Here is a 27,273-nt window from a genome sequence, read left to right as displayed (position 1 = left end):
CAGCTAAAAATACTGGCGCTTTACCGCCAACACCCCCAATGCCCCAGTGTGAAAGTGCCCTAAAAGTAAACTTCTCTTTTTTACTTTTGAGAGATTTTTATTTTATTTCCTGCTGTTTCCATGGGGCAGGAAATGTTAAAGATTTCTACCAATAGGTGAAGACCCTACAAATTGTGATTATTTTTTGTTTAAGTTTTTATTAGAAGGTATAAAGCATGTTACAGAAAACCAAAAGAGGTACAATATCCCCACATTTCGTATACAATGGTATTACAGCACATCGAGTGGCGAGGGCCACCTACAAAAACATATAAAATACTCTCATCGAGCGTCTTGTTTAATTTGAGGGCCGGGCATTTTGTCTGAGCCAAATAGTACATAGGGCTTAAATGCGGTGCCACATACACTGTAAATGTAAATCGTGATTATAAACTGGGCGTCCTCATCCCTATAATGAAATATGTGTATCTCTGCCATACACTGGACTATAATCTACTAGGGAATTCACAACCTCTTTTACACAAAATAATTATAAAATCTTCTTTTATTTTTCAGAGATGTGTAACAAGGGTATTGAATTAAAGGGTCACTAAAGGAAAAAAAAAATGTTGCTGAAATGACTGTTTACAGGGTATAGAGACATAATAGTTATTAACTGATTGCTTTTAAAAATAGATAAAAACCAATCCTATAATGTACCTACAGTTTAGTTTCATTTTTGCTGTTGTTTCCTGGTTCTCTGATGTACAGAGACAAAGAGCCAATAGAGGGCAGTGAAGGTTTTGCAAAACGAAACTGGATTGGTGCTGAGGAGTTTTAGACACACAGTAATCACACCTCCTTGATTAGTGACCACAGTGAGAAATCTCCCAGTACTGTGGTGATCAGGAAACAGACAACCAGGAAGTGTCCAGAACAGAGAGGAATTACAGCAACATCAAAGCAAAAACGAAACCAGGACTGCAGTAAGGTAAAGGAAGCTATTTAGCTAAAAAAAATATAATTCTTTTAGTGACCCTTTAAGATCATCCCTTTCATTAAATTACAGGAAATCTTCCTGATCGGATACAGACTACCAGAAAGAAAAATTTAACAGGGTTCTTTAAATCCTTCCAACTGGCTTTACATATACTTAGAATAGTTTAGTAAATCCTATAATTGCTTATTTTTTTAATGAGTTGGTTGTTCGCGTGTGTGTGTGTATTATCTCAGTAAAAGGTGAAGTAATGTGAAAGAATGGTCAGGAAATGTGATTGCATGGGATGGGGGGGGGGGGGGGGCGGGAGCAGATATTAAAGCGATAGTAAACTGCCACAAAATAAATTGGACCCCATGCAGGTTTAAAGTGTTTCTAAACCCAGGACCCTGCATTCACTGCTATCACTTACCACATATCTGGTTTCCCACAGTACACAGAACATGGAAATACAATTATTTTAGTAAATATAAACTGCTAAATGCCTTTTCTCATCAGCAGTAAATAGAAGTCTTTTAGAAGGAGTTTTCGTTATACTCTGACTGTCCTATGAGGTTGCAGGACCCCTGACCCTCTGTCTGGACAGTGCTGATTGGCCCCTTTGACAATCACATGCACTCTCCGAAGGGAGAAAAACTCTAGCAATACACACCAAACTGGGCATGTGCCTCCAGAGGCTTTGTCTTATGAGGAGATTGGATTGGGGACTGTGGAAAAGGGAGGATCAGAAGAAGACGGGATCAAACAGCCTTTTTACACAATGCAGAGGATTAACCCCTTGGGTTCCACAGTGAGCATAACGAGCATGCTTTACTGCATATACAGACTGATTTTACTGTTGTGGGTTTAGTAACACTTTGTCATAATGTACTAAAATGTGCCGCATACTAGCACATTCTGACACTTAACCGTACATGGAGCCCTGTTACAGCTCCCCACCGCTTCCATCTTCGCCCAGTCTTTCTTTTGGGTACATGGGCTCATGTATAAATGGTCAGGGTCACAATGACATCACTCCCGACATCACTTTAATTCAACTTTAAAGTCTGTTTAAATCCCAGCTCCGGGTATTTGACAAAATCTACCCTTGCATTGGGGTAACCTCCACACTGCAAGGGTTTCTTGCTTGCTTCAGTTTGGGGGATGCAGGAATAAGGCCTAACACTTAACTTCTCCTTCACTTTAGCAGGGCCCCTCTAATTGTGCAATTGGTCCCACAAAGCCTCCTCTGTAACGTGTGCTTGACCATGATTGCATGCCTACTGCCTCCACATACAATGCAGGGCCAATACCCCTGCATTGTACATTAATGTTTCATAACCACTTGCCGATCAGCTCACGTACATTTACTACGGCAGGTTGGCTCTCCTGCAAGGAGGATAGTGGGAGCGAGCACGCCCATGGGTTCTGCGGACTCGCTCCGCCGGCAACTCGCAATCTGTGTATAGAGGCAGAACGGGGAACTGCCTATGTAAACAAGGCGATTCCCTGTTCTGCCTAATGACATGTCGGATCATCTTCTGTTCCCAGTAATCGGGAACAGTGATCCCTGTCCATGTCCCAGTGAGCTCGCTCATCATCCCCCCCCCCCCCCTCTTCTCTAAAGTTAGAACATACCCAGGGAACACACTTAACCTCTTGATCGCCCCCTAGTGTTAACCCCTTCCATGCCAGTGTCATTTTTTTTACATTGATCAGTGCTATAAACAATGCACTTATCAATGTAATAATGTCACTGGTCCCCAAAAAGCCCAAACCAATCAATATATGTCTATTGCGAGATATTGTTTGTTTTTTACCCAAAATATGTAGATTACATATTGGCCTAAATGTGTGTGTGTGTGTGTGTGTGTGTGTGTGTGTGTGTGTGTGATATGGATAGCGATGTGTGTGTGAGTGCGTGAGATAGAGATTGCGATATGTATATACCATACGGTGTGTGTTTTTTTTTTTTTTTGTTTTCCAAAATTGCCAGTCTTTTATTTTGTTTATGGCGCAAAAAATAAACACTGCAGAGGTGATCAAATACCACAAAAAGAAAGCTCTATTTATGGTAAAAAATGGACGTCCATTTTGTTTGGGTACAGCGTGGCACAACAGCGCAATTATCCGTTCAATTCAATATTTTTTACTTTTTGCTATAATAAATATCCCCAAAAAAAGATATAAAAAAAAAATTTGTTTCCCTCAGTTTAGGCCGATACGTATTCTTCCTATTTTTGGTAAAAAAAATCGTAATAAGCGTTTATCGATTGGTTTGTGCAAAATGTATAGCGTTTACAAAATAGGGGATAGTTTTATGGCATTTTTATTATTATTATTATTATTATTATTATTTTTTTTTTTACTAGTAATGGCGGCGATCTGCGTGTTTTTTTTTTTTCCGTGACTGCGACATTATGGCGGACACTTTTGACACATTTTTGGGACCATTGTCATTTTCACAGCGAAGTGCTATAAAAATGCACTGATTACTGTGAAAATGGCAGTGAAGGGGTTAAGTGTGCCCTAAGGGAGTGATTCCTACTGTAGGGGGGCATGGCTGTAGGCGTGACATCACTGATCGTCGTTCCCTATATCAGGGAACAGACGATCAGTGTCACTGCCACACAGAACAACGGGGAAGGTGTGTTTACACACACCTCTACCTGTTCTTCAGTGACTGATCGCGGGACGCCAGCGGCAATCGGGTCCCGCGGTCACGGAGCTTCGGTGGCTCTTAAAGGCAACTTGCAGGTATGTGCCTGTGCCCAGCCGTGCCCTTCTGCCGACGTATATCGGCGTGAAGGGGTCCTTAAAGTGGAGGTTCCCTCTAAAAAACAATTCTAACAATACATTTAGAAGACTGATTACACTGCGGGTATGCTGGGGTTTTTTTTTTTTTTTTTTTTCGTACATGCCTCGTTTTTGCCGTTTCATCCCTCGGCTTCCGGGTATGATTCTTGCTGGACCTAGTTGATTGCGCAATGACGTTCGGCTTCTGTCGGAAAGTCGTGACGCGCAGTATGCGCCGGTCGGAGGAACGTCAATCAACTAGGTCCAGCAAGAATCATACCCGGAAGCCAAGGGATGAAACGGCAATAACAAGGTATGTACGAAAAAAAAAAAAAAAACCCCAGCATACCCGCAGTGTAATCAGTCTTCTAAATGTATTGTTAGAATTTTTTTTTAGGGGGAACCTCCACTTTAAGTGGTTAAAACCCGTAGTGAATAAATGCCACCAAAAGAAAGCTCCATTTGTGTGCATGTCCACGCAATTGTCATTCGAAGTGTCACAGCGCACAAAGCTGAAAACTGGCCTGGGCAAGAAGGAGGTAAAAAGTGCCCGATAAGCAAGCAGTTAATAGTTATTAGATTCACTTAGGTGCTTGTCAATTGAATTACAATGTAATGTTTTTAAAAATCCTTATTGTTTTTAAATGCTCTTAATTGCTGTATAAAAAAAAATCCATGTCCCCTTACTCATTTTATGTTGGCTTTTCAATTTTGGTTTAGTTTTCTCTGAAGACCAAATAATCCATTTTACAAATGTAATTGAATGTGGAGAATTTTTGCAATAGGCACACCACCTGTTCATTAAAACGGATGCAATAAATCACCTAGTTAATGGATTCTTTTTTTGAACCGGGTATTCGAATTGGGAAGATGTATAATCTGTTTTATTTTGCCCATGGAAAGATTGCTAATGACATGTTGGGCGCGGCGTCTAGGAAACTGCAGAACTCCGGGGAATTTCTAGAACTTCTAAAAAGAAAATTTAAAACGCTGCAAACCTGTTCTCAAAGAGACATGGCAGAGGAGAATGGCCAGCTTGTTTGGTTGATGGTGGTGCTGATGGCTTAATGGTCCAAAGTGTGTGTGTGTGTGTGTGTGTGTGTGTGTGTGTGTGTGTGTTACTAGATGTTGACACTAAAAATTCTGGATAAACCTTGCCCCTAGTCCTCCCTCCAGCCTTATGCCAATCCAGAGATCCAGATCCAGAGATTGCCACTGAAGTTTGCTTCTCAAAACCCCCTAAGGCAGGAGTCTTCAAACTATGGCCCTCCAGTTTTTCAGGAACTACAATTCCCATCATGCCTAGTCATGTCTGTGAATGTCAGAGTTTTACAATGCCTCATGGGATGTGTAGTTCCGCCCTAAGGCATAATTTACTGGAACTCCCCTGGGTTTAGCTTTTCTATATGGAGGAGACGTCTGGTTAGTATGATCAACTTTATGCTTCCCAGCTCTCGCTGTTATCTGCGTTTTAGTGTTCATGTGTGTAGGTGTATTTTAGATCATTTTAGTTGCATTTAGAGTTCTTAAAGTGGAGGTTCACCCAAAAAAAAAAAAATGTTAACATTGCATTCAGCCGTGTTGTCCTAATGACAATCGGCTGTTTTCTTTTTTTTTTTTTTTTGTACATGCCTTACTTTCACCGCCGCTTCCGGGTTTGTCTTCTGCGGGACTGGGCGTTCCTATCTGATTGACAGGCTTCCGTCCGTCGCATACTACGCGTCACGAGTTGCCGAAAGAAGCCGAACGTCGGTGAGCAGGTGCCGTATAGAGCCGCACCGACGTTCAGCTTCTTTCGGCAACTCGTGACGCGCTGTATGCGACGGTCGGAAGCCTGTCAATCAGGTAGGAACGCCCAGTCCCGAAGAAGACATACCCGGAAGCGGCGGTGAAAATAAGGTATGTACGGGGGAAAAAAAAATAGCTGATTGTCATTAGGACAACTCGGCTGAATGTAATGTTAATTTATTTTTGGGTGAACCCTCGCTTTAACCACTTGCCGACCGCGCACCGTCGATATACGTCCACAAGGTGGCTCTGCTGGGCGAGAGCACGTAATATGACGTCCTCTCTCCCAGCCGCCACTAGGGGCGCGCGCGCTCGCCCCCGACTCCCGTGCCTGGCGGGCGCGATCGCCGCCGGGCACACGCGATCGCTCGGTACAGAGCGGGGACCGGGAGCTGTGTGTGTAAACACACAGCTCCCGGTCCTGTCAGCAGGGGAAATGCTGATCTTCGGTTCATACAATGTATGAACCGAGGATCAGTGTTTCCCCTAGTGAGGCCACCCCCCCCCCCCCCCACAGTAAGAACACACCCAGGCATACTTAACCCCTTCCCCGCCCCCTAGTGTTAACCCCTTCACTGCCAGTGGCATTTTTATAGTAATCCAATGCATTTTTATAGCACTGATCGCTATAAAAATGCCAATGGTCCCAAAAATGTGTCAAAAGTGTCCGCCATAATGTCGCAGTACCGAAAAAAAAAATCGCTGATCGCCGCCATTACTAGTAAAAAAAATATAATAAAAATGACATAAAACTACCCCCTATTTTGTAAACGCTATAACTTTTGCGCAAACCAATCAATAAACGCTTATTGTGATTATTTTTTACGAAAAATATGTAGAAGAAAACGTATCGGCCTAAACTGAGGAAAAAAAATGTTTTTTTATATATTTTTGGGGGATATTTATTATAGCAAAATGTAAAAAATATTCATTTTTTTCAAAATTGTCGCTCTATTTTTGTTTATAGCGCAAAAACTAAAAACCGCAGAGGTGATCAAATACCACCAAAAGAAAGCTCTATTTGTGGGAAAAAAAGGACGCCAATTTTGTTTGGGAGCCACGTCGCACGACCGCGCAATTGTCTGTTAAAGCGACAGAGTCCCGAATCGCAAAAAGTACTCTGGTCTTTGGGCAGCAATATGGTCCGGGGGGTAAGTGGTTAAGCTGATCCTGGACACACGCAATTCTAATTTCTTAGAACGTGGTTAAAGTGACTGCACCTAAATGCAGCTAAGCGTTCAGTGCGACTGGGCCAGTGGGTACGCTCTTCACTCACTTCTTATAATGAAGAGTTCAAACTCCATCTTATGCATGAGGGCAGAGTGATGCACAGGCCTAGGTGAAAGGTTTGGATAAGTGCCTCTATAACTACAGATGTGACATCTCGCTGGGTTGGAGACAGGTAAGTATAAGATTGGCAGGGGGTGCTGGGAGCAGGAAAAGGTGCTATATAACTAACTGAGCCAAAGGTGTGGTTACAGTTTAATATGTAAAATGTCAGATCTCCCAACTTGAACTTTCACGGTACAGTGCTTCTGCATACACCAGGGGTGGCCAACCAGTGGCCCGGGGGCCACATGTGGCCCGCGGAGCCCTCTGATGTGGCCCACAACCTCCTGCTCTGGAATGGGGAGTTGACAAACCCAGATCGCAGGTTGCCAACCATCCATACCACAGCATTAGTGTTGTGAATGAAGCTTGTGGTAGAGGAAGAAAGCGGCTGCAGAGCGGAGCCCCATAAGCCAATGCTTCCTGTACAGCGCTAGCTTTTGCCATGGGCAGAGTCTATGGCAAAGTTCAGCTAACTAGCAGGATAGACGCAGGTGCAGTACGCTGCACCTGCGGTGTGGGCAGACCGCAGCACATCAGTGTGAAAGCAGCCTTAGGCCCCTATCGCACAATCGGCCCGACCCAATCGGATCCTTAATTCACCTCTATAGAGCGGCAGATGTAAACAGACTTTTGTCCGCTTACGCCCACCTACCTCCAATCCGCAGAATTTGTCCCCTTCCATCTGAGCGGTTCGGAAGGCCTATAGAATAGCCGTGACCTGTCATCCGCCTGCTCTGCTCATTGTGGCCCGCGACTGGTTACCAAGTTGCTTAAGTGGCCCTCGCTCTTCAAAAGGTTGGGCACCCATGGCATACACAGACACATGAACAGAGTGTTTTGGATCACTTTATAATGCAAGTACCCACTACCAGACTGTCCAACACACAATGTTGCGTGACTTTCTTGACCTACCCCTGCTGTGGCTAATGCAAATAACCTCACTTCAAACGTTGGAAGGTGTATGAACTGTCTTTTGTTTTATTTAATTTCATCACAGGAGTTCATACATGGCCCTCTCTGCGCCTTCTATATGTAGGTTTGTGTAAAGTGTTTATACAATGTGAGCATAACATTTTTAGCTATTCGTTAGGACTGTAAAGTAGTGGTGTCGAACTCCATTTCATCGTGGGTTGCATCAACATTATGGTTGCCCTCATGGTGTAAGACTGTATCTACTCTGTATCATATATTAAATAATTGCCTTTTGCATACTATTATGGTGCGCTTCCTAGCGAGCGCGGGGGTTCAGGGGTGCGCTTCCTAGCGAGCGCGGGGGTTCAGGGGTGCGCTTCCTAGCGAGCGCGGGGGTTCAGGGGTGCGCTCCCTAGCGAGCGCGGGGTTCAGGGGTGCGCTTCCCACAGTGTGTAACTCAGGTTGTCCACATGTCGCCTCCACCATCCCCTCCCAAAGCTTCTTGCATCTCAGCTACCTGGCCTGGCTCTAGTACCAGTGTACTAGTCTAGCAATGTAGGCAAATCGCCTCACCTTGCAGAGAGATCATTGATTGACATCTGTCCCCACTGTGAGTGTGCGCAGGAATCTTTTAAGAGCCGCAAGCTTCCAAGACCGAATCTGTCCTTGTAAACACAGAAGGCTTTGTGCTTAAAGTTGACAGTGGGGAGCAGACAGTGAAGGCGGGAAAAAGGCCCTGAGTGCAAGGACCACATGAAATTGCCTGGCTGCCTGGTTTCAGCCTGCCGGCCATATGTTTCACACATGTGCTGTAAAGAGTTTACTTGAATGAATGTCACTATTCATAGAATTACATTTTTGAATGTTTTTACATTTGAATGGTTTTTAGGAATTCATTTTGAAATGGTTATTGAGGATTCGGTGAGCATGAGGTGGTTTGCAGCAAGTGGGTATTGGAGTTGCCGACATTGCTGTCCATTTTAAATATACTGAGTAAAAATATTTCAAATAAAGGTGTGGAAAATAGCAAGGCTTATGTACAAGTGCATGATCTCATAGGAACCAAACAAAGCCAAACTCTAGGTAGGAGTTGCATTGGTTTAGCTTGTGTACATGTTTTATACCGGAATTGCTGTCATCTCCCAGGCTTTGTGTTGAGCAGCTGGGTCACTTGCTGGGCACATTCAAAGTGCCTATTTTAGATTGAATGAGGTGGAGATCATGCCGTCATAGCCCACATAGCCTAATCCACAAACTAGGAAGATACCGCTGTAGTAGCGTTGACTGCTACGGTGATTGTCGGCTTGCACAGCAGTTCATTGGATATGAAATGTGCATATTTACATTTTGTTTACAGTGAATGTAAACCCTCACATATACCCAGTGAAGTGAACCGCCTCAGATGATACATAGGGATGAAACAAATCTCCCTACATAAATTTTACATGTACATCTGCTGTCTTAATCTTTATATACTGTTTAGAAAGTTCAGATTGTGTTGGGAGATTTTCTCTTCCTGTTCAGCACTGCAGTGAAGCCTGGGCATACAGCCAAGACAGCTGATTGGAGGAAAGACACACACACCCCCTCTGCTCATAGAGACTTTCAGCACTGATTGTTGAATCGTTCAGCTCAGTGCTAATCTATTTATAGCATCCTCCCTAAGGCTGGATTGACACCTATGCATTTTTAGTGCTTTTTGCAGATTTGCCCTACATAACATGTTCCATAGGAAACCATGTTAAATGGACTGCAGTGCAAATCTGCAAAAAGCACTAAAAATTCCTAGCTGTGAATTCGGCCTTATATAAAACCCGGCTGCTTTTATCATATGTGACAGAGAACTTATCAGCATTTATCAGGCTGGTGGAAGAACTGAGCAGGACAAAGCTATGGGACATGGTGCTTGGAAGAGAGATAACAAAACACTGCAGATATGTGCCCAGCTCAAATTTAATGATTCAGGTTTGCATCCACTTTAAAGCGGATTACCACCCAAAAGTGGAACTCTGCTTTATGTACTCTTTGCCCCCTTACATGCCACATTTGACATGTAATTTTTTTGGTAGGGGGGAGTGGGGGTTCGTTAGGAGTGGGACTTCCTGTTTCCCACGTCCTCCTTCCACCCAGAGGCTGCCTAGGCGACTCCTCCTCTCGCCTTAGGCAGCCCCTCCCTCTAGGCGATCTCCTGGGACACGTGACCGGTCCCAGGAGATCGCCTGTCCACTCACCATGCATGCCCAGCTGTGAAGCTGAAAGCTAACGTGGCCGGGTGCCTCGAGTGGCAATGGAGGCTCTGGCAGAGAAGAGAAGCGACACTCCGTTCAGCCGCATCGCTGGACCGTGGAACAGATCAGAGTCTATTAAAAGTCAGCAGCTACACTTTTTGTAACTTCTGACTTTTACTAAACCTAAAAAGCCTGGGAGGGCATCAGAAAAAGTCCTGCCAGCAGCTTCTTTGCAGCGGTGAACACACCGCTCCTAAAGTGCCCCTGCCGATTGAAATCAATGAAAAGCGCCGCCGAACTGCCGGCAAGCGCTGCTTTTAAGCTTTTTTTTGGCCAATAGCGGGTGTTAAAAACAACCCGCTAGTGGCCGAAAAGCACCGCAAAAAAACGACGGTAAAGCGCCGCTAAAAATAGCGTGCTATTTTGCCACCGACGCACAGGGTGGCTCGGTGTGAAAGCACTCTAAATGGTGTTATGTGTCCATGCACACTACATTAGGCTATTAGCATTTTTTTTTAAGCGTGCATGGAGTCTCATACTTCAATTAAGATCATGCCTGGAGTGCAGCTGTCATTTCTGCTTCTTTTAACCGTTAATTTTTTTATTTTATTTTATATTTTAAGCCTAGCTAATAACCCAATCTACTGGTGCAAGCCAGATATCTAACGTTTTTATTAAATGTTGCCATCACATTATATTTGGCAGAGATGTAGAGTAAATATAAATATGTAATAATAAAATGTAGCAGCTCAAGCCATCCCTTCCCCCCCCTTTTCCCTTTTCATGTCACCTGTTGCACGCCTGCGACCAGACAAGGAAGGAGCCGTACATACAGGAAGTGGAGGAGTTAATCTGACTCCAGAATAGCCGCATCATAATGTCGTGACAAAGAGATTCCAGCACCATAGCAACCAGGGAGGATGAGCAGTCAGACAAGCTGTAGTGTCAGAACAAGCTCCTTTTCTCTCTGCCCGCATACATTGCACAGCCATCCTATTTATGGCTTTTTTATACAAATATAGTAGGTGGTTAATGCTTTTGGATACACGTATGGATCACAATAAACTCTTTATCAGAGAGGTGTGTTTTTTAAAGTGAGTTAAAGGGGTTGTAAAGGAATTTTTTTTTTTTTCCTAAATGGCTTCCTTTACCTTAGTGCAGTCCTCCTTCACTTACCTCATCCTTCAATTTTGCTTTTAAATGTCCTCATTTCTTCTGAGAAATCCTCACTTCCTGTTCTTCTGTCTGTAACTACACACAGTAATGCAAGGCTTTCTCCCTGGTGTGTAGAAAGCCTCTTGAGGGGAGAGGGGGCGAGCAGGAGAGTCAAGACACGCTACTTTGCAGATAGAGAAAGGAGCTGTGTGTTAGTGGGCGTCCTGACATTCCTGCTCGCCCCCTCCCCCCTCAAGAGGCTTTCTCCATACCAGGAAGAAAGCCTTGCATTACGGTGTTCAGTTACAGACAGAAGAACAGGAAGTGAGGATTTCTCAGAAGAAATAAGGACATTTAAAAGCAAAATGGAAGGATGAGGTAAGTGAAGGATGACTGCACCAAGGTAAAGGAAGCTGTTTAGGGAAAATATTTTTTTTTCCTTTACAACCCCTTTAAGGTTGTGTGTGTGTGTGTGTGTGTGTGTGTGTGTGTTTTTTTTAAAGGGTGTTGTACTTGCCTGCTCTGTGTGCAGTGATATTGCAGTCCCTTACCTCCTCTTGTTCAGTCCCCCTCTGTCTGCTCCTCCTCCCTTAGGTGCCTCCTCAGCAAGCCAGGTGCACAAGGGACACCTGTGCAGGCACGCTCCCCAGCCAGGCTATGCGTGTTTATAGACCCACACAGCACTGGTAATCCACGCCCCCCCACTCCCTCTTCACTGGAGTTTGACTGACAGCAGCAGGAGCCTTTGGCTCCTTTCACACTGGTCTCCCAGTCTAGATCAGTCTGTTGGTTTTTTCAGGTGGATCCAGACTGAACTACAATGGGTGTCTATGGGTAGGCGGAAGTAGATCGATCAATGGATGATCATTCGCTTACATTCGTGTTTGTTCAGGTCAGTGTTTGTCAACGCTACTACAGGGATCACCGTTATCTTCCTGACTTGTGGATTAGACTAAGTGAATGGGTGGCCTGTGACAGCGTGATTTCCACCTCATTCAATCTGAAATGGGCGCTCTGTGAATGGTGGCAGTGCCCAGCGAGTGACCCCCCTGTGGTCAGTATGGCGAGGGCTAGCTGCTCGGCACAGAGCCTGGGAGATGAGTCTCCTTTGTGTGGACTTCCAGAAACTCTGATTCTGCTGCTGGGTGCCCCCATCCTTTGATGTGATGTCAGCAGCCCTTGCAAAGTCGTTGCTGCTACATATAAGGTTCTGTAGTGAGGAGAGGGGCAAATGAGCTAGACCAGCCCAGGCAGTAATTGGAAACTCTCAAAAAAGGAGAGGACTTATAGCCTTTAGAGCAACATGGCACGTGAAGAAATTGTTTATGCAAAGGAAAAATGCTTCAAGTAAGCTTTTAAATTGTTTTTCTGTGCTTTTTTTATTTGCAGTTTTTAGTTGATGACATGTTTTCTTTAGAGCTTAAGTCAATTAAAGTCAAGTAAATTAGTTTGGGCATGCAGCACCCTCTTAATAATGTGCCTCCAATATAGTATATCTCAGATCTTGGTTGGTGTAATAATCCCCCCCCCCCACAGCTTTGATTTTCTGGTTCTGTGAATATTAGAGTTGGGACTGTAAGCCCAGGTTCACACTGGGTTGCGGGAATCAAGCCGTGCGAGTTCAGCTGAACTTGTGCGATTTCACTCCCGCTGGCAGTCCTGATTTCAGCCACAATTAAACATCTGTGCAGGTTTCTGCACAGATGTCAATGTAATTTGCGGGCTGAAATCGCAAATAGTACAGAAACTACTTTTTGAAATCGCTGCAGATGCGGCGTCGCACCGATTAGGGCGGTGTCATTTCCGGCAAATGCCATCGATGTGACATGTCAAATTGCACCAGTGTGAACCAGGGCTCAAGTTCGTGCTGCTTGTTTACTACTCCTGTTGTCTTCTCAGCCATTTGCAGAATGCAAGACATTCTGCGATTTGGAGGAGAGGAGTCCTGCTCAGCCATCCCTCCATTTAGGGCTTGTTAAAGCTTGCGTTTTTTTTCCCCCACACCGCACCAAGACAAGCTGCCTAATTCTTAAAGGCATCCCCACACATTTGGAAAAAGCACATGCGCTCACGGCTGCCAAAACTGCAGTACCATGTGGTTTGGCGCAATGCAATTAAAAAAAAAAGAAAGTCTCTTCTATTAAAGTGTCTACTATTTTTGCATGTTCCGCGCATGTAGGGCAGCCCACTGAAGTTGATGATCTGCCCTAAAAGTGACTTTTTTTTGTTGCAAACTAGTTGAGAACACTACAAATCCCAGCTACAGTTATCGGTTAATTCCATGTAACAGCTTGCAACGGCGATCCAGTGAGCTCAAACAACAAAAGAATAGCAGCACAGAATACTAATTAGCCTTGATAAGAGTAATTTATTGGATCATAAGAAAAAGCACACTTGCATGTTTTTAGTTTTTGATATTCGGCATAGGGAGCTGTCGGGCATCAGCAGTTTGTGTCTCTCCAGCTGGCATTAGACTAGGTTTTGACAGCTGTCAAAGAACCTTCCAATGCCCGGCATCCAACACCATTACACTTGGCTTTGTGGCAACAATCCCTATGTGCTTGTGAGAGGTGGGGGCAGTACAGGGGGGTGGTAACGCGTTTCAGAGGCAAATTCTTCTTTTGTTTTTTTGTTTTTTTATGCAAACTTTAAGCCTTGTATACACAAGCACCATAAGGGGACACGGTTACTGCTGTCCTCTGAATTATGCCTGGTGGATGATCATTCTGTTGCTCCACATGACTAAGTACAGATTTGTTTTTGTAAAGCATCAAAGGATGAAAGCGGACTCCAGCATGGGTATGTGTCCAGAAGAGGAAGAAGAAATGGTTGCCCCCCAGAGCCAACAGGATACTTGCTGAATAAAGTCTTTATTGTCATAAGCCAGACAATCCTGCAGAATTGGTTGACGCGTTTCACACGAGTGTACAGTGCTTGGTTACATCCTTGTGAACAAGCACAGTACATGTGTGAAATGCATCAACTGTAACTCTTCAGGATTGTCTGGCTTATGACAATAAAGGCTGGATTTGGCAAGTATCTTGTTGGCTCTGGGGGGCAACCATTTCTTCTGCCTCTTAATGCTACGGATGGTGGTGAGCCGGGGTCTGAACCTGGAGCTGGATGCACCTGAACATTGCATGAAGCGGTGTGTGTGTGTGTGTTTGGTTTATGGGTAAGTGTCCTTATTGCAGTCGGTTACCCCATCCAAGAAAAAGTCAGACCTGCTCCCAAAATAAGCTAATTGTATAGAAATGTTGGATGCCTATTAGAGCTGCACGATTCAGGCTAAAATTAGACGATTTTTTTGCTTAGAAGATAGATATCGATTATTTTTTTTATTTATTGAAGTGTGTTTTTTCCCAAAAAAATGCATTTGAAAGACTGCTGGGCAAATACAATGCGACATAAAATATTGCAGCAATTTACATTTTATTCCCTAGGGTCTCTGCTAAAATATATATGTTTGGGGGTTCCAAGTAATTTTCTAACAAAAAAAACTTTTTGGAGCCCCCCCCCCCCCTTCCGGTGTCGCATTTGGCACCTTTCAAGGGGGAGGGGGGTGCAGATATTTACACCTACTCCTCCCCCCCCCCCCCACGGTCTCCTGGGAAATGCACTGTTCCAAAGAGAGAGCGGGGACCAGTGAGAACGGGCAGCGCCGCTCGCGCATGTGCAGTAGGGAACCGGGCAGTGAAGCCGCAATGCTTCACTTCCTGATTCCTCACGCAGGATGGCGGCAGGGGCACCCGAAAGACGAGCGATTGCTTGACCTCGGCTGCCGACATCGCGGGCGCGCTGGACAGGTAAGTGTCCGTTTTTAAAAAGTCAGCAGCTGCAGTATTTGTAGCTGCTGGCTTTTGAAAAAAATAAATACATTTGGGTGGATCTCTGCTTTAAGAAACAAGTGTCAGAAAAATATTTGGACTTTAAGTGGTTAAACTTCCTGCATTTACACACATGTTTGCTCTAAGAAGGAAGTTTGTTACATGTTACAAACTTGGCAGACTGGATTTGGAAGCATTAGTTACAATGTTTCCTGTTTAAGAACTTGGCAGACTGGCGGATATTTTCTTTTGACAGCTGAGGGAGCAGATTTAGGCCCCTTTCAGAAGGACGGCAGTTTTGCCGCAATTGAAAGCATGTACATTTTCAGTGAAATTCAAGGCTCTGGGCACTGCGATTGGCTGCATTTGTACATTGCAATTATGTGCGGTTACATGCGGCCGCGTTTTAGCTGCGGTAGTCATTTCCATAGCAACCCTTTTTTTTTTTTTTTTATTATGATGTGCTTCCTGTTGTGTTTTTTTTTTCTCACGCTGCTATCCGCAGTTGACACAAGACTGCGATTACCTGCGGTTATGTGCATATAGCTGTGCTAAATCCCACCTGGACGCATTCAATTCTATTTTTTCTATTTTTTTTTCGCACCAAACTGCATGCAACAAAATCGCAGCTAAACGTTGTGTGTGAATGGGGCCATAGGAAAGCATTGTGTGCTTTTAGCTGCGGTAGAAAACTAGAAAATCCGCAGCTAAAAGCACCATTCTATCCGTCCGTGTGAAAGGGACCAAAGTCTCTCCACTTGTTAAATGAAAGAATCGGCAAATTCTGCATTGGAGATCGTCAGGGGGGTTGAATGGAGATCATGACTTAACGATTTATTGTGCAGCTCTATCACCTTCCAGCACACTCTATAAAATGATGTAATTGGGCAGGGCTGGACGCAAATAGTTCTTTAGCGATGAGTAATTTTGTATAACGGTGTAATGTGTTCATCCCACCCACCTTGTAGAAATGTATGGAGCCAAGAGCTGTGGCAGAATATTGGATTCACTGACCAAGAGTTTGAAGTAAGATGCTCTTGTCCATGTTTGCCTATTCACTTCCGCACGTGCCCTTAGGCATGCTTTGGGCACTGTTTTCCCTAATATACAGGACTTTATTAATATCATATAAAACATTCGTAAAGTTTACAAAAATAGTTGCAGCTTCAGAAATCTGTTTCTAGTGGGGTCATCGGGGGTTGTAAGTAAAGTTTTGGGAAGATCAGCAAAAAAGACTGCGTTCTTTGATGAGAATTGTTTTTTTAGTGATAACATTGTGAGGTTTTCGGGTCAGGGTTCTTTCAAACAGCTGAGGTTGTAGAAATCGGAGAAAACTGCAGAGAGGTTCCTTGGAAAATCAAAAACAGGAAACAGAGAGAGTCATCCTTCCTGTCCTTTTTTAATGTTTTTTAACATGACTCTGCAATTTCATGGTAATCCGCTTATTCCAGCACTTGAAAATGTTGCTTTGAATCTAGGAGCCAGCTAAAAAAGTTAGGAGCCAGTTTTTTTTTTAGCATAGCATGGGTTGTCAGTGCTTCGGGCAAGGCAAGTAATTTGTGAGGTGCAGAATGCAGGACACCAGAGAATGGCGCAGGTCACTGCAAGACATGGGGTGCAGAACATAGGACATGTAGTGCAGGGTACCACAGAAGGGTGCAGAACATAGGACGTGTAGTGCAGGGTACCACAGAAGGGTGCAGAACATATGACATGCAGTGCTGGTTACCATGGAAGGGTGCAGAGCATAGGACGTCTAGTGCTGGTTACCACGGAAGGGTGCAGAGCATAGGACGTGTAGTGCAGGGTACCACAGAAGGGTGCAGAGCATAGGACATGTAGTGCAGGGTACCAAGGAAGGGTGCAAAACGCATTACCTGGGGTGCAGGAGAAGGGTGCAGGTCACTGCGTTGCAGGCGAAGGGTACAGTGTGGAGAATGCAGGACATGTGGTGCAGGGCATGGGGTTCAGGGCAGTAATGCAATTGCCCACTATCCCTGTGTCATCCTGCATGTCCTGTGAATCTTCCCCAGCAGTGTCTGAAAGCAGAGTGGATGCAGAGGGTAGCTGTGATCTGTCTACCACACAAACTATACTCCTATCATCGATCTGCAGCTTCTGCGGGTCACCTCTCACTGAATGCGCCATCTCCCCTTTACAAAGACTCAGACTTTCCCAGCTTCTACACTGGCAATTGCAGAGCCGGCTTATATCAGTAAATCAGAGTTTTCCTACAAGCCGCTACTTTTTTATTATACAGTCTTTATTTACCGCACCACTGACGGTACTGCTTTTTCCTCTGTTCTGCAGGGACATGGGCAGCTGTGGATTGAAGCAGGAGCCCATGCTCGATCATGGAAAGGAGAATTAAAAAGATTGGCAGCCAGAGCTCAGTGAGGCCGGTCCTCTCGTGCCGTACTCTGCTGCTGTCTTGCCCTCTGCCCAGTCCGCCCCCTAACCTCTTCTGCTCTTAGTGCCCTCCCACAAGGACCTGCTCCGTGCCACATTCCTGTCTGAATGTGTCTGAGTTTCTGGCGGACACAATATTCAGACCAACATTGAGAATGGACACCATTTCTAGTCGCCATGGCGACCTGGCCCCTGGTGTTTGTCGAGCTCTGGCAGGGCTTAAAGTGAAGTTTCACCCAGAAAAAAAAAAGCCCAAAAATCCTAAAAAATATGAAAAAATAAAAATAAAAATTGAAGACTTTTTTTTTTTTTTTTTTTTTTTAGATACTCACCCGAAATACCTGTTGCTATGTGGATGTCCGTAATCTGCCTCCTCATGTAGCCGCAGTCCGTCTTCTTCTTCATCTTCTCCTAGTGAATGGGGCGCGCTGCTTTCTGGGAACTGTGTGTGTTCCCAGAGAGCAGCCGCCCATTCGCAAGTCGTCGCGAGACTCGTACATGCGCAGTAGGAAATGGGCAGTGAAGCCGTAAGGCTTCCCTTAGTGTGAATGGCGGCGCGGGACCTACACCGATCGAGGGATCGGCATCGGGGGGGCCATCAGCGCGGGCGAGTAGGATAGGTAAGTGTCCTTGGTAAAAGTCAGCAGCTACACTATTAGTAGCTGCTGACTAAAAAAAAAAAAATTTGCTTTGAATCTAGGAGCCAGCTAAAAAATCTAATAGCCAGAACTAACAAAGTTTTATCTTTAGAGCCAGAGAGCCTAAGGCCCGGTTCTCTTTAGCCATGCTAGAACGCGCCATGAAAAATAGTCATGTTTAAACCCAAACAGTTCAGATCTGTGCGCTGCACCCTGTTTGGAAAATGCACTTTTTCGAGTTTGAAAGTGTAGCAAAACACAACATGCACTGCATTCAATTTTAAAGCAAAGCGTAATTTTGTATGATGTGTAATTGGCTAGTTGGGGAGATGTGTGGGTGTAATACAGAATTCACAGCACTGACAGGCGTCCCGAGACCTGGGGAGCTTTGCATGGTTCTAGGAATCAAGTCAGCATATTTTTTACTGAAAAAAGCTAAGCTGACCTCTCCCTACTGCTTGGAAGGTGAATCTGCCCCGTCATCAGGCCAGATTTAGCAGCGTTTCACTTTTTCATTCAAAGTGTGAAATCTTTTTTTCATATTGAAATGTTTGTCTTGGCACCATTGACTTGTTACATTACACGTGTTTATTATCTGCACTGAATCATCCCAGCTGCTTTCAGTACAGTATATATACAAATGAGTTGTTTTGGTTAATTTACATTTATTTTACTGGTATACCCTTTCATTCCATATGTTCTGACATGTGGCATTCTATATGTATGTTCTATTAAATGTAGTGTGTGTGTGCGTGTGTGCGTGTGTGTGTGTGTGTGTGTGTGTGTGTGTGTGTGTGTGTGTGTGTGTGTGTGTGTGTGTGCGTGTGTGTGTGCGTGTGTGCGTGTGTGTGCGTGTGCGTGCGTGTGCGTGCGTGTGTGTGCGTGTGTGTGTGTGTGTGTTTTTTTTTTTTTTTTTTTGTGTCCATGCACAAGATTTGGCTTTTCGAAGCAGACCTAAAGCCGGACTACAGCTATAGCTAACCATTATAGGTTCATGTATATAGGTGTCAGGAGCAAGTTGAAAGTAGTCTGTCTTTGGTGTTTGAATTTACTTTTGAGTGGCCTTTACTTCCTTACGGTTTACTTATTAGAGACTAGCACTCTGCAAAGGATTAGTGCAGCCACTCTCAACCGTGGAACCCTATACAATTTCCTCCAGAGGTTGCTAGGGGGTTCCTTGATTTTGATTGACCTCTAATTTGATGGTACTGCCTAGAGCAGGGAAATGCAATTAGCTGACCTCCAGCTGTTGAAAAACTACAAGTCCCATCATGCCTCTGCCTCTGGATGTTTTGCCTGTGGCTGTCAGTCTTGCTATGTCTCATGGGACTTGTAGTTCTGCAACAGCTGGAGGTCCGCTAATTGCATATCCCTGTCTTAGAGTTTGAGGGTCAAATCCACTTGGCAGATTCGGCAGGGGTTCCTCCTAGACCTAAAATATTTCAAAGGTTTCGCTAAGCCTAATTTATGGATCGGAGTCATCATTTTGGTTCTGATTCCTTGCCTTCTCTTCCAGTCTCAATGGTGCTGAATGTTCTCTTAAAGAGTATATATGCCCGAACAGCAAACTTCCCTTATTGCCTTTTTTATATACCAGAAGTATTTTTGTTGTAAAACTCTCCTATTGTATCTCATCTGCGTGCTTACTGTGTTTCTAACTTGAGGAGCCTATTCTGTCAGCCCCTACTCTGGTCCTCTGCCAGTGCTTCTGACTCTCCCTTCCCCACTGAGCACCTCTATAGCATGTCCTTTGCTCTGGGGGCACTTGTGCATGTTTGCTCACATGCCATGCTCTGTGTGTTCCTTTTAAGCACAAAGCGTGGCTTGGCCCTGTCCCCGCTCTCTCCTCACTGGTTGACAGCAGCAGGAGCCAATTGCACTCTATGCATTAAGATAAGCCTTCTGTGCGTAGCAGCCTCCCCAGCACCCCCAATACTTACCTGAGCCCCATCTCTGTCCCTCGGCCGCCCCTCCTGATTGGCTGAGACATGGCAGCAGCACCACCATTGGCTCCCGCAGCTGTCAGTTAGCCAATCGGCAGAGAGAGAGGGCAGGGCCTGAATGGACATACAGAGCTGCAGCTCTGCTAGGGTGCTCCCATAGCAAGCTGCTGGCTCTGGGGCCACTCGACAGGAGGGAGGGGCCAGGAGCAGTGAAGAGGGCCCCCGAGAACAGGGGTGTCCAGGCAAATCCACAGCAACCGAGGAGACGAGTATAACATGTTAGGCTTTTTTTATTTTTAATGAGACTTTACAATCACTTTTAGGGCCAGTTCATACCAGATGCAGTTCCGCTTTTTTTCTGCACTAAAATTGCACGCAGTGTTTTCCATGTATTCCAATGGCTCCAGTTCACACCATGCAGTCAGTTACCAGTGCAGAAACTGACCGCACAGAATCGCGTCTGGTGTGAACTAGCACTTAAAAATAAATTCACCTTTTGGAACATGCAGCACGTTCTGGTAGCTGCAGCCTCTCTCCCTCTTTCCCTCCCTGTGACCACAAGTGGGGGATCTTCTCCCCATGCCTGCTGTCACTATTTGAGAACACAGGAGGTTGCTTGGCGCAGACTGATGTCACAATCTCCACCTTTTCCAATCAAAGTATTTTGCATCCGTTGAGAAAAGTAGGCAACCTCCTGTTTTCAGTAAACAGCAGAACAGCTGCTTGGCACTGGACCAAGAAGGTAGTTTACAACACTATCACACTGTGGTGCCCACTATAGTGCTTTCCAGCGTCCAGGGGAGACCCACAGGTATGGTATTGGACAAACACTTACCCAAGCTAGATCAATGTCAAATTTGCCATACCTCGAATTCGGTTTTAAACTAGATTTTTAATTGGGCTTTAAATGTTTGCAAAAAAAGTTTATTGTTAAAACGGATATCAACCATAAAATATCGATTAACAAATGATAAAATGTATAAACCCCAATTAAAAAAAATTACCCAAAACCATTATTTTCCTTTTACATGAAGCAGTGTTTGTGTTTTGTTTTAATTTTATTTTAAAAGCAGATGTATTTATTGTGCATACTTTGTGCATCCCTTGATCTTTTGTAATGTAAATACTCTGAATTGATGTCCTTTATTTTTGCTTCCCTCCCATCCACAGGAGATAAAGCTTTGGATGGCTACAGCAAGAAGAAATATGTCTGCAAGCTGCTTTTTATCTTCTTACTTGGCCATGACATCGATTTTGGCCACATGGAGGCGGTGAATCTGCTCAGTTCCAACAAGTACACAGAGAAGCAAATTGTAAGTCCAACTTTTTAACTACTTAAAGGGGTTTTCCACCCATTTTGTAAGTTTATTAAAAGTCAGCAGCTACAAAAAGTGTAGCTGCTGGCTTTTAATAAACCGACACTTACCTGCTCCACGGCTCCAGCGACGCGCCGGACGGGGCTCCGCTCCTCGCCCCCCCCCCCCCTCGCCGGCCGGCGTCTTCATGCTCAGTGTGGGCACCCGGCCGTGACAGCTTTCGGCTTCACGGCCGGGCCACCCACTGCGCATGCGCGGGCGGCACTGCGCATTCGCGAGCGGCGCTGTCTGATTGGACAGGCGATCGCCGAGGACCTGTCACGTGTCCTGGGCGATCGCCTACAGCAGCCCCTTCCTGTAGGTGATTAAGCTTAATCGCCTAGGCAATTGGGCTTAATCGTCTACCCGGAAGGAGGACGTGGGACATGAAGTCCCACTCCTCCTGAAGCCCCCACTCCCCCCCCCCCCCCCCCCAAAAAAAAAATTACATGCCAAATGTGGCATGTAAGGGGGAGAGGAGTGGGTTAAGAGGAAGTTCCAAATTTGGGTGGAACTCCTCTTTAAGACCCGGACCAAAATGCAGGTAAAGGACCTGGCCCCTTTTTGCGATTCGGCACTGCGTTGCTTTAACTGACAATTGTGCGGTCGTGCGATGTGGCTCCCAAACAAAATTGGCGTCCTTTTTCCCCCCACAAATAGCTTTCTTTTGATGGTATTTGATCACCTTTGTGGTTTTTATTTTTTGTGCTAAAAAAAAAAAAAATAGAGCAACAATTTTGAAACGAATGCAATATTTTTTACTTTTTGCTATAATAAATATCCCCCAAAAATATGTATAAAAAACGTTTTTCCCCCTCAGTTTAGGCCGATACGTATTCTTCTACCTATTTTTGGTAAAAAAAAATCGCAATAAGCGTTTTATCGATTGGTTTTTGTGCAAAATTTCTAGTGTTTACAAAATAGTGGATAGTTTTATTGTATTTTTATAATTTTTTATTTATTTTTTTTACTACTAATGGCGATCAGCGTTTTTTTTTTTCCGTGACTGCGACATTATGGCGGAAACATCGGACAATTTTGACACATTTTTGGGACCATTGTCCTTTTCACAGCAAAAAAATGCATTGTTTACTATGAAAATGACAATTGCAGTTTGGGAGTTAACCACTAGGGGGCACTGTAGGGGTTAAGTGTGACCTCATATGTGTTTCTAACTGTAGGGGGGCGGGGCTGGATGTGTGACGTCATTGATCGCCTTTCCCTATATCAGAGAACAGACGATCAATGACAGCCCAACAATGAAGAACAGGAAGGTGTGTTTACACACACCCCTCCCCGTTCTTCAGCTCCAGGGACCGATCGCGGGACTCCGGCGTCAATCGTGTCTCGCGGCCACGGAGCTTAGGACCTGGTCACGGGCGCGCGCACGGGACCCACGGCTAGGCATTTAACAATCACGTTACAGGTACGTGATTGTGCCCAGCTGTGCCATTCTGCCGACGTATATCGGCGTTAGGCGGTCCTTAAGTGGTTAAAGTGGTTGTAAACCCCAAAAAAGTTTAAAAAGAAAAAAAAACTGCAAGACAAAGGCATAATGAGCTAGTATGGCTAGCATTTACTTACCTTAGATCAAAGCCCCCGAAGCTGTCCTCGTCTTTTCCTCCAGCCATATCTCCCGGAGGTTACTTCCAGGTATCGCCGCTCCGACGCTGTGATTGGCCAGAGCGCCGATGACGTCAAAGCCGGCATTATTCATTCAGAAAACCGGCATTCTCAGTGCACCTGCGATGCGCGCCGTAGATAACGGTGCATTATTTTTGGCAAATATCTCTTAAACCGTGTAGGTTTAGGAGATATTGCAAACACCTACAGGTAAGCCTTAAAGCGGTGGTTCACCCTTATTGACATGTTTTTAGCATAAAATTCGGCATAGTAGCGCGAGCTACAGTATGCCTGTCTTAATTTTTTTAGTCCCGTACTCACTGTGTAATCGTAGACACAAGATTTCGACTCCCCGCGGGGAATAGGCGTTCCTATGGAGAGGGAAGGTGATTGACGGCCGGCTCTGGCACGTCACGCTCCCCGAAGACAGCCGGAACAGGTCTTGGCTCTTCACGGCGCTATACGGCGCCTCTGCACAGACTATGCGCAGGCGCCGTGAAGCGCCAAGTCCTATTTCGGGTATTTCCGGAGAAGCGTGACGTGCCAGAGCCGGCCGTCAATCATGCTGCCTCTCCATAGGAACGCCCATTCCCCGAGGGGGGTCGGAATCTTGTCGCTACGATTACACGGTGAGTACCGGACTAAAAAAATAAAGACAGGCATACTGTAGCTCGCGCTACTATGCCGAATGTTATTTTTTTTTTTTTTAATAGGGTGAACCCCCGCTTTAATCTAGGCTTACCTGTAGGTGGAAGTTTTAATGGAGGGTTTACGTCCATTTTAATATCTTTTTATAGCGCCATGATTTTTGTTCAGTTCCTAGCATCTCAACTGATGTGAATTTGAGTGGTCCTGTGGTGGGTAAATAAATAAAAACTTTTTTTAAAAAAAATAAAAAACTGTCACGAGAGCAATAGAGCACTACCAATGCTGATCTCCTTTTTTTTAAATCGGTAGATGCAAAATGTTACCTGTTGATCCTGCCAGAATTAATGTGGACTTTTAACATCCCGTGTTTTCTGCAGTGTGATTTATTTTTTATTTTTTTAAGTAGCCTTATCAGCCTTGCCCAAATCACCTCTGACATACAGAACCCTGTCCCTTGTCATGGAGATGAGGAGAGGGAACGGTGTTCTGTAGTCCTAATTTCTTGTCCTTTGGTGACAATGATACTCTTTCATAGATAATGACCAATGAGGAGGCTGGAAGCGGGCTGGTGACAGAATTTGCCTACTGTCTAGCTGTGCAGTGTAGGAAATGTGTAGAAACCACAAGATGGCCTATAAAGAATCCCTTTTGTAGAACATGTATATAACTCGCAGCATGATCTATACAGATTTAAAAAAAATTCCATTGTGGGTAAAATGGCAATGTATGTGTTTTTTGGTTTTTGCCTGGATCCTTGTTCAGGACAAAATGGCTATCGATCAGCCACAATCTATTTGTTTTGCAGCTTTACCTTATCACATGCAGGGGGGGGGGAAAGGGCTATTTGCACTGCTGATGTATCAGGCAAGGTTTCTGGGATAATCTCCATTTTGCTTTAAGGCCTTATGCACGCTGGGCTTTATATTAACGTTATTAAAACGCCATTAGCTTTGCAGTGAGCTTTCAACGTTTTTGCAATCGTGTTTTATTGGCGTTTTCTCAATGGATCAAAAACAAATGCTGGTGAGCTGTATTTTTGATCGTTTATCTGCGTTTTTAGGTGGTTTTTACATTCGAGCGTCAAAGTATGACAAGTATGACTTTAAAAAATCATGCCGCATAAGATAAGACCTGTAATGGACTTGGTAGCAAAGTTCGAACCTAATGATGTATGGAGGTGTATGTTTTTTGTTGTATCGTCTTGTTAGATGTTTAATTTTGTTGAGTTATTGGTCTTTTTTCTCTTTTCTCCTTTTCTGATTATTTTTATTCTGTTGGAATATTTAATTGTTACAATTTTTTTTAATACAAACTAATATTTGTATTTTATACTAAATATTGTAAATGGGAAAATTTTTCTCCTTCCCTACTAGGTGTGTAAAAAGAGCAATAGTAAGAATAAAAAATAAAAAATTCATTGATTTTAAAAAATAAATAAAAATCGTGCCGCATAAAACTACACAGTATTATGGTATTATGCAGTTTGGTGGTAGCAGATGCGCTGCGTTAGATGCGTTTTGGGGTGCCATTTAACAATTGATGCCATCCGCGCATATAACAAGGGCAAGCGCATTCCTGTGTAGTTGGGGAAATGCGCCTTTCCACACCACCTTATGGTGTAAACGGGCCCTCAATCTAAAGATTCTCAACTGATTTCTTTGGGTTCAAAATCACCTATGGGCTTCCGTAATACCCTGCCTGTCATGGTTTCCCTTCACCCCGGGAATTTTCTGCTTGCTGTGGACATGGATGTGTACTTTCAGAGCCCCCATCTTCCCAATGCATTAATGTTATCTGCTTTTTGCTTTGGGTGGGTGCATGACTTTGCCAATTTGTGGTATATACATTTGGTCTAACCACTGCATCCTGGGTCTTCACCAAAGTGCTAGCCCTTTTTCTTGTTCTGCGTCGCTTTCAAGGCATACCCATTGTGGAGAGCAGTTGATAAAGCCTCTATCTGCCAGTGTCCTTTTGGACTGTTCAGAACCTTCAGGTGGATCCTAAATCTCCAGAAAACAGGGCTGAAATGGTCTCATCCCATGGCATATCTGCACACAGTCCTTCCTAAAGGTCTTCCGTCCAATGGAAAAACTCTGGCCTCTTCTCCAATGCATAGACTTGACAGTCCAGGAGGCAGCCATCCTTTAGCTTTTGCATAAAGGTTTTGGGCCTGATGGTGGCCTCTTTTAAGGTAGTCTCACAAGCTCAATATCATTCCAGACCGTTGCAATGCAAAATACTTTGGGACAGGTAGGCTCAGTCGCTGGATCACTACATCTGCCTCCCAAAACCAGGCTTGCACTGGCCTGGTGGATATCCAGTCTAGCACTGGAAAATATTTTTTTCAAAGTGATTTTAGGCATTCTTACGGCAGGCAGCAGCCTGTCAGACTGGGGATCAGTCCTCGGCACACTCTCAAGAAAAGGGCTTTGGTAACTGAGGGAAGCTTGTCTCTTGATCATTTATGTTAAAGCTCAGGGTGATTTGGTTGTCCCTTTAGGACTGGACCTTTTATCTCTGGGTTCATATAATTAGGATTCAGTAAGACCGCGTCATGGCAGTGGCTTGCATTAACGGGGAGAAACCAAAACCGGTGTGCCGCAAAGTGTATTTGATTCTTCCTTGGGTGGGAAGGCATGAAAATTCCGGGCATGGAAATCTACGAGATGAACTTCCTCCATTATTAGTGTCTGAAAGTTTCTAGCCCTCTTTTGATTTGGGGGGGATGCAGTACCTCGACTTTCTTTGCTACATTTGCAGGATCAAGATGTACAGGCAGACATGTACTTGGACCATATCTGGCTCTTTGTGGGCCCTCCCAAACAAATAGTCTCATCTCCAGGACCAGTTTACCACCTTGTGTCCTCGGTCACTGGCTTTTTACTGCTTGGCTCTTGAAGATTGGGACAGTTATCCCAAGGCCCTTTAAGACCAGGAAGTTGACGTCTGTCATTGAGCCTGGAAAGTGTATTTCTCGTGATGTGAGGCATAGACTTCAATTCAAGACCGTAATCTGTGAGACAAGTCCTATCTTTTCTTCAGTCTGTTTATCAACGTCTGGCCTTAAAGTGATTTGTAAAGTCTTATTTAAATTTGTTTAATTAAAATCTAAAACGTCATACTTGCCACCTCTGTTCAGTTGGTTTTACAGAGCAGCCTGGATCCGCCTCTTTTTGGGTCCCTATTCTGTGCTCCTGGCCCCTCCTCCTATTGCATGCTCCCCCCAGCAGCTTTCTATGGGGCCACTCGAGCTCCGTGTATGCATTACGCTACAAAGATTAAATAGGCATGTTGCAAACCAGAGGATTCAAGTAAGATATTCCTCCAGATTACACAAATCTACAACCTGATAACTTGTCTCCAAAGTATTTGCCTTCTAGGTCAGTTAGCAAAGCTCAGCCCAGGAGATGGCATCCTACACTCTGGATTGCAAGCATGGACGGCCATAGTGTTCTCCATATTGACTTTATTAAAAGTATGGCTTATATATTTTATATATATATATATATATATATATATATATATATATATATATATATATATATATATATATATATATATATATATATATATATTGCTTAGGAGGGTCTAGCATCGATTCCCCCACTGGCTTTATAGGGAGAACTGAGTAGTCACACTCTGCTGATTGCTCCCCTGCAGTGCT

At 44.4% G+C, this 27,273-nt stretch overlaps 1 protein-coding gene across 4 annotated transcripts in view; it reads left to right on the top strand.

Moving 5' to 3' along the window:
* The window catches only part of LOC120917307 (AP-2 complex subunit alpha-2), a 140,632-nt gene that overhangs the window by 47,096 nt on the left and 66,263 nt on the right, over window positions 1-27,273 (top strand). For all 4 annotated transcript variants that reach the window (XM_040328510.1, XM_040328513.1, XM_040328512.1 and 1 more), the window contains exon 3: window positions 21,154-21,296. In XM_040328510.1, the coding sequence (XP_040184444.1) occupies window positions 21,154-21,296 (143 nt within the window). The remainder of the gene's footprint in view (window positions 1-21,153; window positions 21,297-27,273) is intronic.

Source organism: Rana temporaria, chromosome 11, assembly GCF_905171775.1.
Source record: "Rana temporaria chromosome 11, aRanTem1.1, whole genome shotgun sequence".
NCBI classification, from domain to species: domain Eukaryota; kingdom Metazoa; phylum Chordata; class Amphibia; order Anura; family Ranidae; genus Rana; species Rana temporaria.
This window is presented reverse-complemented; position numbering and strand designations above follow the sequence as displayed.